This window comes from Schistocerca gregaria, chromosome 8, assembly GCF_023897955.1.
Source record: "Schistocerca gregaria isolate iqSchGreg1 chromosome 8, iqSchGreg1.2, whole genome shotgun sequence".
NCBI classification, from domain to species: domain Eukaryota; kingdom Metazoa; phylum Arthropoda; class Insecta; order Orthoptera; family Acrididae; genus Schistocerca; species Schistocerca gregaria.
The window spans coordinates 261,882,810-261,903,113 of NC_064927.1; the positions used below are offsets into that span (position 1 = coordinate 261,882,810).

Consider the following 20,304-nt stretch of genomic DNA (forward strand, 5'->3'; position numbering starts at 1 on the left):
ATGAAGGCGCCATTGCAGCCCAACTTTTAAATGAATAAGTACCCTGTAATTTTTGCGATGAAGCATTGGAATCGCGCAACACTAGTTTGTGGTTAATTTTCTGGACGATACTAGCGTCTTTAATTATTTCGCTCACCGTGGATGTTGTAAGATCGCCCAGTCTTGCGCTGAATATTTCATGCCGAATGCTTCGCAAGAATATTTCGAGGATAGGCACACTCAAACCACTGCCATAGTGTTATGGTGTTATTTTGTCCTTTTCTGGAACAAGCTGTCGTGCACTTTGCACACAGTTCGTTACAGTACTGCATTTAAGAAACAGCTGAAGCATTTCCTTCCGTCACTCTCATAACTTATACCTAAAACAGTAAACTTATGGCGCGTTTATCTCTGTCAAGCGATAAAGTGAATTCTTCCATCTTCTCCCAGTTATACATCTGTGTCTCTTCGTTTCTCAATCATTTGCGCCGCATTCTTCCCCTCCCTTCATTACTTGTGTAAACTCGTATTCTTTCCCCGCTCGTCATTACTTCTATGCTCTCATATATTTTCTTCTTTCCGCCTTTCGCTTTTGTTCTCACGTCCACTGCTGCCGGTGCTCTCAGTGGAAACCCACGTGCCTTTGGGTACATACTTCTCCATGTCGTACGAATACTAATGTAAAATGGTCACAGGTTTTCTGCTTCAAACAATTACATATCGCTGCTACTTTAGAATAACTAGACCCTTACTTTGAAATGGCATCAGAGTCTGATTCATAGAGATAGAAATCTGCATAGATACATAAAACAAGGCTGAAGCTTCAGCAACTGGCCATGGTGTTGGAAAAGGATTGGAAATGGGCACAGGTCATCCCCGTTTTCAAGAAGAGACGTCGAACAGATGTGCAGAACTATAGACCTATATCTCTAACGTCGATCAGTTGTAGAATTTTGGAACACGTTTTATGTTAGAGTATAATGACTTTTCTGGAGACTAGAAATATACTCTGTACGAATCAGCATGGGTTTCGAAAAAGACGGTCGTGTGGAACTCAGCTCACGCTATTCGTCCACGAGAGTCAGAAGGCCATTGACACGGGTTCATAGATAGATGCCGTGTTTCTTGACTTCCGCAAGGCGTTCGATACAGTTCCCCACAGTCGTTTAATGAACAAAGTAAGAGCAAATGGACTATCTGACCAATTGTGTGATTGGATTGAAGAGTTCCTAGATAACAGAACGCAGCATGTCATTCTCAATGGAGAGAAGTCACCCGAAGTAAGAGTGATTTCAGGTGTGCCGCAGGGGAGAGTCGTAGGACCGTTGCTATTCGCAATATGCATAAATGACCTTGTGGATGACATCCGAAGTTCACTGAGGCTTTTTTCGGACGATGCTGTGGTATATCGAGAGGTTGTAACAATGGAAAATTATACTGAAATGCAAGAGGATCTTCAACAAATTGAAGCATGGTGCACGGAATGGCAATTGAATCTCAATGTAGACAAGTGTAATGTGCTGCGAATACATAGAAAGATAGATCCCTTATCATTTAGCTACAAAATAGCAGGTCAGCAACTGGAAGAAGTAAATTCCATAAATTATCTGGGAGTACGCATTAAGAGTGATTTAAAATGGAATGATCATATAAAGTTGATCGTCGGTAAAGCAGGTGCCAGACAGCTTCATTGGAAGAATCCTAAGGAAATGCAATCCGAAAACAAAGGAGGTAGGTTACAGTACGCTTGTTCGCTCACTTCTTGAGTACTGCTCAGCAGTGTGGGATCCGTATCAGATAGGGTTGATAGAAGAGATAGAGAAGATCCAACGGAGAGCAGCGCGCTTCATTACAGGATCATTTAGTAATCTCGAAAGCGTTACGGAGATGATAGATAAGTTCCAGTGGAAGACTCTGCAGGAGAGCCGCTATGTAGCTCGGTACGGGCTTTTGTTGAAGTTTCGAGAACATACCTTCACCGAAGAGTCAAGCAGTATATTGCTCCCTCCTACGTATATCTCACGAAGAGACCATGAGGATAAAATCAGAGAGATTGGAGACCACACAGAGGCATACCGACAATCCTTCTTCCCACGAACAATAGAAGGGAGAACCGATAGAGTTACTCAAGATACCCTCCGCCACACACCGTCAGGTGGCTTGCGGTGTGTGGATGCAGATGTAGATGGATACCTAATCCAGCCATCGCTTTCGGCCATTTACCTGCAGCGCTACATATTGAGTTTGACTTGCTTTTATACGCGAGGCTTTGCGTGACAATCTTCTACTCTTTTCCAGTTCCAGTAATTTTTTCTGCAGCAACATTTTCTTAACATAACTGAGTAACCTAGCTGTTAAGCTCCTCCTCCTACCTAATACGACAGACATCACTTGTTATCTCCGTATTATATCACATCAATATGTCCCCCGTGCATCATTTTTATTGATCCAGTTGATCGCACAACAGATTGTATGAATAGTTTAACTACCTCACAATATGGAAACAAGAAAGAAACCAAAAAAGCTTTTACAGACGTCATTGCACGAAATTGCATGCTTTATATTCGTAGAACACTTCTGACTAGTTTGGTGTGGCTCGCCACGAATTCCTGTCATGTGCCAACCTCTTCATTTTAGAGTAGCACTTGCAACGTACATCGTCAATTATTTGAAGTCTGTATTCCAGTCTGTCTGTCCCTACACTTTTTACAGTCTACAGCTGGCTCTAGTATAATGGAGGTTAATACCTGATGGCTGAACACTTGCCTGTCAGCCTTTCCCATCTTCTTGCCTGTATCTTCCACATGTTTCTTTCTTCACCGACTCTGAAGAGAAAGTCCTCATTCCTTATCTTGCCAGCCCACCTGACTTTCAAGATTCTGCTGTAGTGTCATGTCTCAAAAGGTACGATTCTCGTCTGTTACCGTTTTCCCACTGTCCACGATTCACTACCGTACAATGCTGTGCTTTAAACGTACATTCTCAGAAATTTCTTCCTCAAATTAATGCCTACGTTTGACACAAATATACTTCTCTTGGCTACGAATGCTCTCTTTGTCTGTGCTAGTCTGCTTTTTATGTTCTCCTAGCATCGTCCGTCATGGGTTACTTTGCTTCAAAGGTAGCAGAATTCCTTAACTTCTTCTACTTCGTGCGCGCCAGATTTGAAGTTTCTCGCTATTCTTATTCCTGCTACTTGTCATTACTTTTGTCTTTTTCCGGTTTAATTTCAATAAAATAATACATAGAATGGTTCAGTTACCACATCCAGAAAGCAACAGCAAAAGGAAAGCAAGTGACAAGTGTCCGTATATATACACAGAACAACTCTACTAACTCTAACAATGTCAAATAATTAACACTCACAGGAAGCTGGCTAAAACCAAAACAGCAAAAATTTACAGTAAATATAATTAAATCTTAAAAGTGACGAAAGTTAGCCAGGCGGAAAGTGAGGAAGGGATTAAGGAACGTGCTTCACGCATATTCGCTATAATATACATAGATATATACAATGAAACCACTGAACATGTATAGCGCAATACCATTCAACAGAACATAGTAATACAGCAGAAAAACTTGCAGACAATTTGCGAGCTGTGATAAAAAAAAGAAAAGTTTCCTTATCATAAACGCAACATCACATGCAGTGCAGTAGCAACAGATTTTGTAAGCAATGAACACATAAATATACATGCATAATGGCTCAGGGCAGCAGAAGTGCTTGTAACCTATAATTTGCACCTTAAAAATCCAAAAGCTTCAAGAGGAAAGCATGCATACACTGCAGACCACAAAAGAAGATCTATGATAAAATGGGGTGAAGTGTTTATTTCAGAATATAAATTGAATTTACTCAGGTGCACATAAAATATCCTCAAAATAGCCAGTAATGCAGATACCACACTTTGGTTTCATTTTCCTTTAGGACGCCTAGTTTTTTTCTTATCTGTGAGGCTTCAATAAAGCTCTATTTGCAGTTGTTTTATAAATAAATTGCTCTTTATTTGCTGAGATATAGCTCAGCAAGTTTATTCCACATTTATGATCCAGCAACCATAACTAGTTTTTAATAAGGTACTGATTTTTAAAGTACTATGCTCCTGAACACTGCACGTTTGAGGAGAGGTTGTATCAGTGTATATGGGAAATAACAGATAACGTTAACATCACTGCAGAACAGATAGAATGCTCACGGAAAAATAAATATCTTTTTTTAGCATCAAGATAGTAAAAAGCAAGTGGTTATCGCAGCAGATGGCGAATTATTAGCGGACTTACTTCGGTATCGTATGTGGTATTTGACTCACATGTTGGGACCACTGTCGAAAAGCAGTGCTGAGATCTGGGCTCTGTGACTGTGATGGATGTCCATCAATCTCCAGATCAAATATTGGTAGCTCCAGGTAACAGTTTGCAAACAATGAAATCTCCTCTAAATTCCGTCCACATTATTTTATGTTTGGCAGTTAATTCACAAATCGGAAACAGGTCTTCTGTAAATCTTTGTTGGGTGCTGGAGTCGGCACTGTCGTTGATCATCTCTTTCATTACATTGATATCAATCTCAGGGACAGTTATCGAAAACGTGTCGGCACCTGTCAAATTTGATGGAAGTCCTCTGTCGTTATGCTTGTTGGCAGTCGACTCCAACGTGGCATATCATTAACTGTTTCCTTGCCGTCCCGAAAGCCATTGATTCAATTGTGTTCTGCTCATAGTTTCTGTTCTGCATACATCAAATAAATCTTTATCGCCTTACCTCAGATAACAAACCTTTACTAGTTTCCTTTTGCTGTATTTCTATATATGTTGATAAACTCACTAATGTTCGTCTGCCTGAAGCAAACTTATTTGCTCCAGCCTGCAATGTTTCCGTCTGAGGAGACAGAGACACTGATTCCCTGGAAATGACGATCTAAATCGGTTGCCAAAACCACTGTACGGGCAGTAGGGCCAGGTGGACATCCAACAAGTTGTTAGCCTGTAGCGTCAGCAACGATGGTAAAAAAAAGGAAATGCAGTGTGAATTTTCAGTGATATGATTTTATGATGACACTGCTACCCTCGGTGAAACTGAGAAACAATTCCAGGACGGGTTGAATAGAATGAACTACCTAATGAATACATGCTGTGGACTGAAACCAAACCGTAGGAAGACGAAAGTACCTAGTTGCAGAAATTAGAGTAGGTATAAACTTAGTATTAAAATTGGGGACCACGAAATAGACAAAGGACTTCTGCAACTTTGGAAGCCACATAGCACACGACAACCAAGCAGAGAGGACATAAAAATTATTCCTCGGTAAACGAAGTCTGCTAGTATCAGATATTGGTTTTAATTTAAAGAAGAAAGTTCTGAGGGTACGTTTGGAGCACAACATTGTATGGAAGGGAATCATAGTTTGTGGAAAAAGAGGAGAAGAAGAAAATCGAAGCGATTGAGATATGTGGCTATAGAAGTATGCTGATAATTGGATGATCTGACAAGAACGTAAGAAATGAGAGGTTTTCAGCAGAATCGGTGATGAGATGCACTTGTGGAAATCTTTAACAAGAAGAAGGAACATAACGACAGGACATTTACAGAGACATCAAGTAAAAACTTCCGTGGTAGTTAGGGAGAACCATAGAGGGTAACAGATGTTCAGGGTGACAGAGCTTGGAATAGATCCAACAAATAATTGAGGTGGAGAGATCGACACAAGAAAGTAATACGTGGCGGTCCCGCATCAAACTAATCAGAGGACTGATGACGCAGAAAACAGCACAGGGCAGCCTCAATAGTACCAGCGAGGTGTCAATCGAAGTCATCTGACAGAATTTAAGAGCGCGGGATTTTTCAGATACTGGCAAAATAAAACTTTATTGAAGAATAGACCTTTTCTTAGAAAGAATCATGCATGGTAAGTATTAGTTTCTGGCGTGTGAGAGGTTGGCGTTGTCATATAACCCTGCCCCTTTACCTGTTTGATTCACGTATGATACGCAGAAAAAAAGCTGCTCCGTTGGTATGCTACTGTGAAAGAAGTTCTCTAATTTTTGCCATCTCAATCGTCACGCGATGTATAAGATAGGGAGAACAATAATTTTTTTCTACTCTGGATCGCGACTCGGAAGTTTGAGAGTAAGGCTCATTACGATGCAGTGTGCTCTCAAGTTGATTAAATAAGGTCGTCGCGAAATGCGTGACTGCTCTTCTAATCTTTTATTTTTCCTCCGTCAGTCCAATTTTACAGTGGTCTGAGAAGGGCGATTAAAGTAGAGGAGACATCTTAATGCATTGGGGCTGTAACTAGAGAATAATAATCAAATCATGAAAAGTCTTCAACAGGAAGATGTAATCGCATGTTTTACATATTCACAGGACTGCACACTCGTAAAAGTGGAGGTGTCTCATCAGACACGCCCATTGCTCTAGCTTTCACAGTACCCAGAATGCTCTCTCTGTACCAAGTAATGTATGCGCAAAATCTAAAAAGAAATCATGTCTCCCTGAACACAATTTGTAATTTAACAACTTTTTTTTTCGACCTTGACACGACAACTGATTTATTCTAACACACATAATGTTTGCTTTTCAGGTGTATTTTCTACAGGAAAGCGCTTTTTTTAACTACAGATAACGATTAATGGCATTAATTTGTTTAGTTTTCTTCTCAGCTAGATAGTCATCTATTAAAGATCTCCGTTTACGTTTGTTGATGAATTGCCTAGAACTACTACTCGAGTATTTGAAAGCAGCAGTTAATTTGCTGTCAAAGTTAGATAAGGCAACATCCAAACAAGGAAATACGTTTTGCCGTCTGAACAAAAAAGTCATAAGCTAAGGACCTTTCGCAAAGGACGCAAATTACCTACGTAACTATTCTCTTTGTTGCTTGTGATGCGGATCAGGTAATGGCCCTATGTATGCCTGAATCACACAAAGGCGCTTGATAGAAAAGCGGTAACTGAACAAGAAATTGAAATTATGGTCAATAAAGCGCCAGAGCCTTTCGGCAATATCGTAATCTCGTACGTTGAGGCGTCCTCGTTGAAGTCCGTCAAAGTTTCTGAGCCCATCAACTTTAAGCAAAGTCTATGTTTCCAGGAAGTAGACCTCGTAGCTCTTTACTTGGTATTACGAGTACGTCATTAGCGCTCATTTGACGGCCTGATCTTTCAGTGTAAGGCACAGCGCGCTTACTTGCAGGACCGGGAGTTGGTCTGGATCGAATCCGCTTCCCTCACTACCGTCCGCTAGTCTGGTGCACCGACCAGCCCAAGTCTGGATTCCGGGCGGTTTCCCCACGTCCGTCAGCAGAATGCTCGACTGGTTCCCCATCTCCGCCTCAGAAACATAACATACAAACAGTCAAAACACGGGAATGCTCACTACAAGATTTACATGCTTTGAAGTTAGGTGACGTGACCGACATTGCTTCAGTCTTACGTGGCGACAGGGAGAGTACCAGGCCACAGAAGATCAACAGTGTTAAATACTGATACGACATCATCAGGGGCCTAAGTTAGGAGACAAGAATTAGACTACATTCAATACTGTTCGTGTTTGTTAATTTGCTATAATAACTTACCTACACAGTGTAAAAGGGGTAGACAGGTGAAAACCGAACTCGCGCCACAACGGGATGATTTAATGGGTCCATTCAAAAGTTATCATCATACGCTTCAAGATATTTATCCCACTGCGACGCGAGTCAATCAATTAGTGTTTCGTAGAAAGCTATCGGCTGCTGACGAATCCACGTCCGCACCTATTCTTTCACTTCCTTGTCCAACTGTAACATAAATCCACACATGTCTTTCTTCAGGTCGTCAGAGATTTGAATATCACACGGTGAAAGATCTGGGTCGATGTTGCAGTGTTTTCCAACCAAATCACCGAAGCTTCCTCGTCCGATTGGTACTGTGGGTGCTGGCGGTATCGTGCTCTGCTCGTCGAGTTCCTCGACCGTGGAACAACAATCAATGCTCAGCACTATGAACACAGTTTGCAGAAACTATGATGTGCCATTAACTCAAAACACCCGGGAACGCTGTCAGACTGAATCATCCTGTCGCACGATAACACCCGCCCCCACAGTACCAAGCGGACGAAGGTTATGCTGCATCAATTTGGTTGCGAAATAGTGTAACATCCTCCTTAGAGCCAGGGTTTTCACCGTGTGATTTTCACAGCTTTGGTAACCCGACGAAATACCTGCCAGGACGCTGGTTTCAGTCGGATCAGGACGTGCAAGAGTGGGTGCGGTTGTGAATCTTTCAGCGGCCGACCGCGTTCAAGAAACAGGAATTGATCGTGTCGCGTCCCAGTGGAGTAAATGTCTCATGGTGTGTTGTGACTGCTTTTGAGTGGAATCATTCCATGATGATGATGGTGTTGGTTCGTGAGGCACTCGACATCGTGGTCATCAGCGCCCATACGAATTCCAGTCTTTCCATTTCCAGTTTCGTCACTAGCCGAATTATGATGAGATGATGAGGACAACACAAATACCCTGTCCCCATGCAGAGAAGAATCCCCAACTCAACCGGGAATCGAACCCGGGAGTCCGTGATCCAGACAGAGCAATGCTACCTACTAGACCACGAGATGCGGATCCATTCCCTGGTAATACTGTGGCGAGTATTCAGTTTTCATTTGAGTGCCCCTTATATTTCCGCACTGTAGATTCCTAAATAGTGTATAGGAAAATAAAAGTGAAATCGAATAAGAAAACACAAAAACATAAAATGAAAAATCAACTTCCCGAAATAAAACTCCCTTTTGAAACAATTTGACGAAGTAAAATAAGTATTTTTTTATTTCACTCATTTTTTGTCTATTCAGCCGCCCTTTTTGCTTTCATACTCACAAGTTATCGATTTTTAAACTCAAATGGCTCCATCTTCAAGCACTTTAGAAACATGTGGTCTACCTCCAAAGCATCTGCTCCTATGGACCCAGAGTAAACTGTTTACTACACTCCTGGAAATGGAAAAAAGAACACATTGACACCGGTGTGTCAGACCCACCATACTTGCTCCGGACACTGCGAGAGGGCTGTACAAGCAATGATCACACACACGGCACAGCGGACACACCAGGAACCGCGGTGTTGGCCGTCGAATGGCGCTAGCTGCGCAGCATTTGTGCACCGCCGCCGTCAGTGTCAGCCAGTTTGCCGTGGCATACGGAGCTCCATCGCAGTCTTTAACACTGGTAGCATGCCGCGACAGCGTAGACGTGAACCGTATGTGCAGTTGACGGACTTTGAGCTAGGGCGTATAGTGGGCATGCGGGAGGCCGGGTGGACGTACCGCCGAATTGCTCAACACGTGGGGCGTGAGGTCTCCACAGTACATCGATGTTGTCGCCAGTGGTCGGCGGAAGGTGCACGTGCCCGTCGACCTGGGACCGGACCGCAGCGACGCACGGACGCACGCCAAGACCGTAGGATCCTACGCAGTGCCGTAGGGGACCGCACCGCCACTTCCCAGCAAATTAGGGACACTGTTGCTCCTGGGGTATCGGCGAGGACCATTCGCAACCGTCTCCATGAAGCTGGGCTACGGTCCCGCACACCGTTAGGCCGTCTTCCGCTCACGCCCCAACATCGTGCAGCCCGCCTCCAGTGGTATCGTGACAGGCGTGAATGGAGGGACGAATGGAGACGTGTCGTCTTCAGCGATGAGAGGCTCTTCTGTCTTGGTGCCAATGATGGTCGTATGCGTGTTTGGCGCCGTGCAGGTGAGCGCCACAATCAGGACTGCATACGACCGAGGCACACAGGGCCAACACCCGGCATCATGGTGTGGGGAGCGATCTCCTACACTGGCCGTACACCTCTGGTGATCGTCGAGGGGACACTGAATAGTGCACGGTACATCCAAACCGTCATCGAACCCATCGTTCTACCATTCCTAGACCGGCAAGGGAACTTGCTGTTCCAACAGGACAATGCACGTCCGCATGTATCCCGTGCCACCCAACGTGCTCTAGAAGGTGTAAGTCAACTACCCTGGCCAGCAAGATCTCCTGATCTGTCCCCCATTGAGCATGTTTGGGACTGGATGAAGCGTCGTCTTACGCGGTCTGCACGTCCAGCACGAACGCTGGTCCAACTGAGGCGCCAGGTGGAAATGGCATGGCAAGCCGTTCCACAGGACTACATCCAGCATCTCTACGATCGTCTCCATGGGAGAATAGCAGCCTGCATTGCTGCGAAAGGTGGATATACACTGTACTAGTGCCGACATTGTGCATGCTCTGTTGCCTGTGTCTATGTGCCTGTGGTTCTGTCAGTGTGATCATGTGATGTATCTGACCCCAGGAATGTGTCAATAAAGTTTCCCCTTCCTGGGACAATGAATTCACGGTGTTCTTATTTCAATTTCCAGGAGGGTATATATCAACAAGTTCAAAATGGTTCAGATGGCTCTGAGCACTATGGGATTTAACTTCTAAGGTCATCGCGGTTCCAGACTGTAGCGCCTAGAACCACTCGGCCACTTCGGCCGTCTATCAACAAGTCTTAATTCACATTAATTGAGACTCATACATGAAAAAATTGTTTCATCACCGTCGCTATAATTAGATGGCGTTCGTATACTGGGAATATAGTTCGGGGAAAGATGTAAATAAAGATATTGATTTTCCTCCGTGAAGCAGTGTTCCTCTCTGCTGCGCGATTGTTCTTAGAATGTTCCATTTGCAACGTACTTCAAAGGGCAAGGTATGTTGCTGGTTATGAGCTTCGGGTTATACGTCGATACGTGGTTAATGCGGCACAGTTTTTCGTGATGTTGCCATCCAGTGAAGGTGATCAAAATTTCAGACACCTAATGAGATACCTATGTATTGGCATTAGGCTGCTAAAAGAGAATACCTTCGTGCCATAGTGGAAACAGCAACGGAAGAGAGTGGATCAGGTAATTCATGTATTCTATACTGTTGAGAGATCCCTCGACTATGACGACAGGCGCGCCGAGCAGATGACCTTGTCTCATCACTCCATAGTGCCCAAACATTGGTCCTGTACGTTGCTACCTGATATACTCAAGCAGCTGCCACTCCATTAGTTGCTCTGGCAAACGATGCCATGGCGGAATATGCTCTCACCACCAAATACAAAGCTGCGTTCACTCACCCTTCCAGTTGCTTCCTTCGTTACGCCACAGGAGGAGGGCTGGCTAGCAGCGAGAAGAGAGAAAGCAAGAGCTAGTAACCAAGCTAGAAGGAAAAGATTCTTGACTGTGCTAGTTGATACTCTTCAGCGCAACGTTGGTTATAATTTGTGCCACAATTACCATGCGATTAGCAACATCTATTCCTTTAAAGCTGCGACCCAAGTCTGAGTCCATTATATCCACATTCAAGATGGCGAGGATGTACACCTTTCTCGGCCAACCAGCACTGGTCCACAGCTGATCCATCCTAGCCGGAATATGGTGCAATTCCTCAGAAGTGTCATCAAATCATCCGGAAGTCTACGAAATGACCTCGCTGATGTGTAGCTAATTATTAGAGATGTGTTCGACGGTGAAGTTCTGGCATGTCTACAATGTTCAATAATTTTTCAAGACGGCCAAAACGGCACTGCTTGAGTGAGTGAAATACCGTTGTCATTAGCTCAACGTTTTTAACTTTGATACATGTTTCCTACTACGTCCACAGCACAGCGTTTTCAGTCATTTTAGTTTGTCAGATTCTAATATACAGTGTCCCATACAGTGCCGTGTTTCCGCTCCACGTCTTCAAAGGCGTATATTTTTCATTTTTCTGTAGTGCAGAAAGCCGAACGATGTAGCAGAAGCACTGGAGGTTAATCCCAAGGTTCCCATTCAAAATATTCCTGGTTCTTGATTTTTTTCTGTATATAGTGTCTTTCATCCGGTAAATGTAACGTAAGTAAAATTACGTTAAGTCTGACCTTGATTAGGACGTCATGTTCCATTGTACGCTCATATTAAAAATCCGGCCGAGGTTCAAAATGGTTCAAATGGCTGTGAGCACTATGGGACTTAACATCTGTGGTCATCAGTCCCCTAGAACGTAGAACTACTTAAACCTAACTAACCTAAGGACATCACACACATCCATGCCCGAGGCAGGATTCGAACCTACGACCGTAGCAGTGACGCGGTTCCGGACTGAGCGCCTAGAACCGCTAGACCACCGCGGCCGGCCCTAGCTGAGGTGTTACGCAAGTAGCGTGTAATAGATCTACCAAAGAAACAGTGGATTCAAGTGCTACTTTACTTGAATATGAAAAAAAAAAAACAATTTAAAAAAGTTGTAAAATGTGCCAAGAAGAGAAATTTGCTCAGTAATTGAAACATACTGTGCATCAGTTATATAAATATGCTGAAACAAACAAATATTGCACTGAAATAAGAGGAAATTAATGCACTAGTAATAGTTATCAAGTTTCAGTGGTTAACAAAATTATCAATCTGTGAGGCTGATCCCGACGGAGGTTCGAGTCCTCCCACGGGCATGGTTGTGTGTCTTTGTCCTTAGGATAATTTAGGTTAAGTAGTGTGTAAGCTTAGGGACTGGTGACGTTAGCAGTTAAGTCTCATAAGATTTCACACACATTTGAACATTTTTTTGAAAAACATCAATAAAGCTTCCAAGCAAACGTGTTGTGGTAGTTTGTATTGGATCTGTGACTGCGCTTTCTTTGTAAAAGACTCTGTGGCTGGTTGGACTCGCTGTTGGAAGTTAATCGCCAGTAGTGTTGGGCAGTTGGAAGTTAGTCGCCAGCAGTGATGTATGTACTGTTGGGCAGTTGGAGGTGAACAGCCAGCAGTGATGGATGTTAGATGTGAGAAGTTAGCATTGATGGACGGTAAGGTCAGCAGTGTTAGCGTAGGCTAATGATCTGTGCATTCAGATTGAATATTATTCATGATTATATACCTTTGTACTAGATGTCAATGACGATTTGTGCTCGTGTTTGAACTGAATATCACATTATTAAGGTAAGAAATACATTATTTTGTTTGCAACAAAATCTTTCCTTTGCTAACCACATGCCTATTAGTAGTTAGTGGCTTTAGTAGTTAGAATCTTTTATTTAGCTGGCAGTATTGACGCTCGCTGTATTGCAGTAGTTCGCGTGATGAAAATTTTTCTGAGGTAAGTGTTTAATGCAATGTTTTGAATTCATTATTTGAAATCAGGTTGTAATTTTTTTGAGGAGTCAGTTTGCATTGCGCTAGAATATTGTGGGTCAGTGTTGATACGATAAGAAAAGTAAAGAGAAAGTTGGCTCAGTACATTCAGCTTTACTGAGCTGTTTCAGAATCAAATAACCTAGAAGTTTCATCTCCTCAGTCATTTTGCAATTTAAGTACAGACACAGTCCTTTTTTAAATAAAGAAGTCTCTGTTTGCTGAACGTTTCGATAAGAAAGATCGCAGCTAAGGAGTGGTGGTGGTGGTGGTGGCGTGTACCGTGACAGAGACGCAGCAGCAGCAGAACCGGTAGTCTGGTCTGCAGTTACTGGAGAAAGTGGCGAGCTGCGCCGCGGGCCGGCCGCAGGCACGCGGCTAAGCGCCCATCCGGTTTCTCCGCGGCCACGCACGTGAGGAGAGAGTGACTGGCCATACTCACGCACAACGCTCTGCGGCCAGTCGCGTGAGAAAGTTACGTGCCACCAACTGCCTGTGTAAGAAGCTGCGAACTTCCCGTCTGCACCTATACTGATGAGCCGAAACAGAGTGACCACCCGCTAAATACCCTATTTGGACGTCTTTGGAAGGAAATATGACACTGATTCTGCGTATCAGGGACTCGACAGTTCGTTAGTAGGTTTGTGGAGGTATGTGGCATTAGATGTCTACGAACAGGTCGTGTAATTCGCGTAAATAACGTGCCGCTGACAAGCGTACGCACCGACGGAGCCCGCTAGCGACCGAGATGGGTTCCGCTGGATTTACATCAGGCGAATGTGGTCGCCGAGTCATCAATGCTCATCAGGCCACTGTAGAACGGATCTCGCCCCGAGACACGGAGAATTATACTGGTGAAAGATGACATCGCTGTCGGGAACGACATCATGCATGAATGGTTGCAGGTTATGTAGAGCTGTAGAGTCTCTTCGATTGCTACCAGGATCCTATGCAAACGCAGGAAAATTCCCCCCCCCCCCCCCCCCCCCCCCCGCAGTTGAATACTGCTCCTACCGCTCCTATCATTCAGTATGCGTGGTGCGCTGCATGTCATCTCGATGACGGCGTTTGAGGAGCAAACATGTGATTCAGCCGAAGAAACGACACGTTTCCACTGATCGGTGCTCGAATCCCGATGATTCCGTGCCCACTGCAATCGGAACTGGCGGTTTCGTTATGTCAACATGTAAACACGTAGGGGCCGTCTGCCATGGAGCTCCATGTTCAATAATGTAACATGAACCATGTGGTCCGAAAGTTTTGTGCGTGCACCAGCATTGGGCTCTTTCGACAGACATGCCACATATGACCATCTACACTACTGGCCATTAAAATTGCTACACCACAAAGATGACGTGCTACAACGCGAAATTTAACTGGCAGGAAGAAGATGCTGTGATATGCAAATGATTAGGTTTTCAGAGCATTCACACAAGATGTGCGCCGGTGGCGGCACCTACAACGTGCTGACATGAGGAAAGCTTCAAACCGATTTCTCATACACGAACAGCAGTTGACCGGCGTTGCCTGCTGAAACGTTGTTGTGATGCCTCGGGTAAGGAGCACAAATGCGTACCATTACGTTTCCAACTTTTATAAAGGTCGGATTGTAGTCTATGGCGATTGCGGATGATCGTACCGCGACATTGCTGCTCGCTTTGGTCGAGATCCAATGACTGTTAGTAGAATACGGAATCTGTGGGTTCAGGAGGGTAATACGGAACGCCGTGCTGGATCCCAACGGCCTCGTATCACTAGCAGTCGAGATTATACGCATCTTACCCGCATGGCTGCAACGGATCGTGCAGCCACGTCCCGATCCCTCTGTCAACAGACGGGGACGTTTGCAAGACAACAACCATGTACACGAACAGCTCGACGACGTTTGCAGCAGCATGTACTATCAGCTCGGAGATCATGGCTGCGGTTACCCTTGACGCTGCACCACAGGCAAGAGCACCTGCGATGGTGTACTCGACAACGAACCTGGGCGTACGAATGGCAAAACGTCATTTTTTTCGGATGAATGCAGATTCTGTTTACAGCATCGTGATGGTCGCATCCGTGTTTGGCGACATCACGGTGAACGCACATTGGAAGCGTGTATTCGTCATCGCCATACTGGCGTATAACCTTCGTGATGGAATGGGGTGCCATTGGTTGAACGTCTTGGTCACCTCTTGTTCGCATTGACGGCACTTTGAACAGTGGACGTTACATTTCAGATGTGTTACGGCCCGTGGCTCTATCCTTCATTCGATCCCTGCTAAACCCTACATTTCAGCAGGATAATGCACGACCGCATGTTGTAGGTCCTGTACGGGCCTGTCTGGATACAGAAAATATTCGACTGCTGCCCTAGCTAACACATTGGCCAGATCTCTCCCCAATTGAAAACGTCTGGTCAATGGTGGCTCGTCACAATACGCCAGTCACTATTCTTGACGGACTGTGGTATCGTGTTGAAGCTGCATGGGCAGCTGTACCCGCACACGCTATCCAAGCTCTATTGGACTCAATGCCCAGGCGTATCAAGGCCGTTATTAGGGCCAGAGGTGGTTGTTCTGGGTACTGATTTCTCAGGATCTATGCATCCAAATTGCGTAAAAGTTTAATCACATGTCAGTTCTAGCAGAATATATCTGTCCGATGAATACCCGTTTATCATCTGCATTTCTTCATGGTGTAGCATGTTTAATGGCCAGTTGTGTATCTTACTTTACAGAGTAAACAAGCCTGCGAACCCCACGTTGTGTGAAGAGTGGCGGACGTCCAATCATTTAGCGCCTATTGCTAGTTCCACTGTCCTACCTCTTCCTCTAGATGCCCATGACAGTAGCACGTGAACATTCGACCAGTGTCGCCGTTTTCGAGATGCTCGTACACAGGTTCTAAGAAGTAATAATTTGCGCTTTATCAAAGTCGCTTAGCTCGATGGATTTCCCCATTTGCAGCCCATATCTTCGCGAGGTGATCCTCCGTCCCCGTCCGCTCCGATCACATACGTCTGTCACCGTGTCACGGGCCCACAACGGCACCTTATGGCATTCAGTGCCACGGTGGACAGTGGTCATATTGTTTTGGCTCGTCAGTGTATAAATGACTCACGGAGTAACTTGACGCAATAGGCTACAAACTGGGTGACTTTTCTGTCAAACTGGAAAATTTTTCTCATCGCAGTGGGTCTTAGAAAGTGGATCACGCTATAGCATCTAACAATACTACAGTAATAGTAGTAGAAGTACAGAAGATCCACCCTGCACTTATAATTTACGAACAGTAAGGCTCGGGAAGGACAACCAAAGTGGAGCAGATTTTATAAAATATATTTAGGAACGCAGAGTTGATACAATAATTGGGAACACATGGTTTGTAAAATAATAGTATAATATTCACTGTACCGATTGGCTTTTATTTCTCTTGAAGGCTCGCACAAAAATATTTGAGTATGCTGCATGTTATCTTTCCTATCATTAACATTGTCATACTTGATCAATATCAGTTAGATCCGCCTAGTGGACTAGAATAATACAGTGGGGTCTACTGACCATTAACATCGGCTTTTCTCTAATGGCGGAACAGAACTCTCATCATACGCTTTCTCTACAGACAGCAAATTAATACTGCTCGCCTTGCAGTGCGGAAAGAAAAACATTCGAAGAACGAAATTCCATGAAATCTAAACTTCCAGGAAATGGCAACAAGTCTAGAAAAGTACAAGTTGTGCTTCGCTTGCTAGCTACTCGCTTGGGGGCTAACACACATGGATGGACTTACAGTTTGACCACTTGCAGAAAACATTTCAACCAAGAAACATTTGAACAGGATAACCACACCTGTTCCCAAAAATTTCATCTGACAAATTTCGTTTGTCCACAGGTACAATCGACAAACTATATGACCAAACAGCGGTAACAAAATAGCGGTAATGGTTGCGCTCAATCATTTGATGTCGTATGGATTTTGGAGGTGTAAAAGTTGTGATAAGGCATTTAACAGATACACAAAATGTACCACTAAATTAAGACACTTGTAAAGTTTAATAATATGATGAATATATCGAGACATTATTTTTATAAAGCGCTTCTGGAGAGGTATTTACAATGGGGAACGCTTGTTCACATGATATCCACACCTCGTATTCTGAATGACAGACACGATTTCTTCTACAGGGTGCCAGTAACCTGATACGTCATACAATGAAGTAATTGGTATTTGCGACGACATCGTCATTTTGTTCGGAGAGCAATATCTCTAAACACCAAACTCGTTGAGAAGCCACATGAACTGCTAGTCGTCAAGGTCGCATGCAACGATCTTTCGTATGCATGCCAAAAATGGCTGTGAGCAAACCCTACCTCTAAAACACACTACTGTAGCAGGACAAACTCATGTGAATCAATACGTCTACGAAAATAGAGACGATACACGGCAACAACGGTTAATGATTTCAGATTGTCGAAAGTAAAGTCTTATCGCTACAAATTACGAAATAGTGGTGTATAGTACTATGGAGAGCAGTAATATTTGCTAAATAAGATTGACAACGACAGGAAACAAGCCATTACCTCTGTCGACCAGCGTTATCCGTGAAAAATGTCACGTTGCTTTGCGTACGTCCTCAGTTATTTGTTTGATGTATTCTAATTTCTGTCTTCCTCTACAGTATTTGTCCTCTGCGGCTTCCTCTAGCACCGTGGAAGTTATTCCCTGATGTCCTAACAGATGGCCAAACATCCTGTTCCTTCTTCTTGTCAGGGTTTTCCACATATTCCTTTCCTCGCCGTTTCTGTGGAGAAGCTCCTCATTCTTTACCACATCAGCCTACCTAATTTTCAACATTCGTCTATAGCACCACAACTGAAATGCTTCGATTTTCTTCTGTTCCGGTTTTTTGACAGTCCACGTTTCACCACCATACAATGCTGTGCTCTACATCCTCAGAAACTTCTTCCTCGAGTTAAGACCTGTGTTTGATATTGGTGGACTTCTCTTGTCCAGGCATTACCTTCTTAACAGTGCTAGTCTGCTTTTTATGTCCTTGGTACATCCTTCATTGGTTATTTTTCTGCCTAGGTAGCAGAATTGCTTAACTTCATCTACTTCGCGATCCCCAATTCTGATGTTTAGTTTATCGGGTTTTTCATTTCTGCTACTTCTAATTACGTTTGTCTTTCTTCGATTTACTCGAAATACATATTTTGTGCTCATCGGACTGTTCCTCCTATTCAACAGAGTCTGTAATTCTTCACTTTCACTGAGCGCAGCAGTGTCATCAGCGAATCTTAACTTTGACATCGTTTTACCTGAATTTTAACCCCACTCTTGAAACTTTAGGGGCGTAAGACTACATCTCTACCGTACATCCATTTTAAAGCAAGTACTTCGTTCTTCGTCTTCCAGTTTTATTGTTTCCTCTTGTTTCTTGTACATATTGTATATCATCCGTCTTTCTACAAAACTTCCCCTATTTTTTTAGACCCATATCAGTAGACATTAACATAGGGGTGTGTCCACTCTTGGCTTTCATGAGGGTCGGAACACTGCTGAAGACACTTCCACCGAAGTACTCGAATGGCTGTGTAAGAATCGTAACCCATTATTCCTCAACAACCGAGACTAGAGGCGGTAGTGATGTTGCACGCTTAGGCCTCGACCGAAGTCGACGTTCTAACTCATCCAAAAGGCGTTCCATTGGGTTCAGTTAGAGATTCTGTGCTGATCAGTCCAGGAATGTTATTATCCCCAAACCACCGTCTCACAGACCCCGCTGTATAACAGGGGGGACTGCATGCATTGTGACACAAACCACCATCGTCTACGACCCATTCCTGTAATGGACACTGCCTACAACATTCCAGAATGTCTTCATATCCTTTCGGCTTTAATGTGCTCGTTTGCGCAAAAGTGGGGCCACATTAGAAAGATGACAAACACAACGCCGTAACACCACTTCCACCGCATGGCCGGCCGAAGTGGCCAAGCGGTTCTAGGCGCTACAGTCTGGAACCGCGCTACCGCTGCGGTCGCAGGTTAGAATCCTGCCTAGGGCATGGATGTGTGTGATGTCCTTAGGTTTGTTAGGTTTAAGTAGTTCTAAGTTCTAGGGGACTGATGACCCCAGACGTTAAGTCCCATAGTGGTCAGAGCCATTTGAACAATTCCTCCGTACGTCACTGTGGCACAGTACATGGCAGGTAACGTCCCAATGCATTCACCATATCCAAACTCTTCCATCGGACGCCACAACGTATAGAGTGATTCCTAACTCCAAATCACTCGTTTCCAGTCACTTGTTGTCCAGTGACGTCACTCGTGTCTCGTAGCATTGACCTCAGAGGTGTGTGGCTCATGAATAACTTCTCGACTATTGTACTCCATTCATTTTGACTCCCCACGATAGGCCACTGTGCTAGCTCGACTGCTGGTGGTACTTTGGAACTCACGAGTCATTTCTTCCGGGGATTTCATGTGATTTTGTACACCCACCCTTCGCAATGCTCGGTGATTCCAGTCCGTCAGTGCCTGATGGCTGCCTAGTCAAGATTTAACTGTGGTTGTTCCTTCGCGTTCCCGCTTCACCGCCACATCACCAACACTCGGATTGTGGAGCTTTGTAAGAATTGGAGTGTCCGTCTTGGATTTTTTACTCAAGCGATATCCAATGACCAGTCCTCTAAAAGAGCTCTCGTAACCTAACCATTCTGGTGTTACTACTTATCTGCCGAGAACATAGTACCTCCTGGCCTTCTTTAGTGGCCACAGTAGTGGAATAGAGAATTTCAAAATAAATCTTGCGGCAATATGTATCTTCGCGGTACATTTACAAGAAAGGCAGAGCCGCGGGAGACAGGACACTGGGGACTTTCAGTGCGGTAAAATGTCCTCATGCTTTTTTAACACGAGTTGCGCGACGGGAGGTCGGGGAAAGGCCGTCCCCGGCTCCCACTTTCCCTCTGGAGCCGCCAGACACCGCCGCTGCGCCTCACGTTCGGGATCTCGCCTCCAGCGTGACTCACGTCGAGAACATTCCGCAACACTGTCTACTGTGTACTAGCACAATCTTCCGTATCGTTCAGGGCGTGGGAGCGTCGAGTAAAGCTCCAACACTGATAAATTCAAGTCCTTACTCAACTCCATCTAACGGCTCCCATGTCTAGCACG

The 20,304-nt window shown here is 44.4% G+C and overlaps 1 protein-coding gene across 2 annotated transcripts in view; it reads right to left on the reverse strand.

Moving 5' to 3' along the window:
• The window catches only part of LOC126284952 (alpha-tocopherol transfer protein-like), a 126,895-nt gene that overhangs the window by 68,837 nt on the left and 37,754 nt on the right, over positions 1 to 20,304 (reverse strand). Inside the window, exon 2 of one of the 2 annotated variants that reach the window (XM_049984226.1) lies at positions 7,169 to 7,312. The exons of the other annotated variant lie outside the window; for it this stretch is intronic. Coding sequence (XP_049840183.1) covers positions 7,169 to 7,306 — 138 coding nt within the window. The 5' untranslated portion in view covers positions 7,307 to 7,312. The remainder of the gene's footprint in view (positions 1 to 7,168; positions 7,313 to 20,304) is intronic. 2 annotated transcript variants of the gene reach the window in all.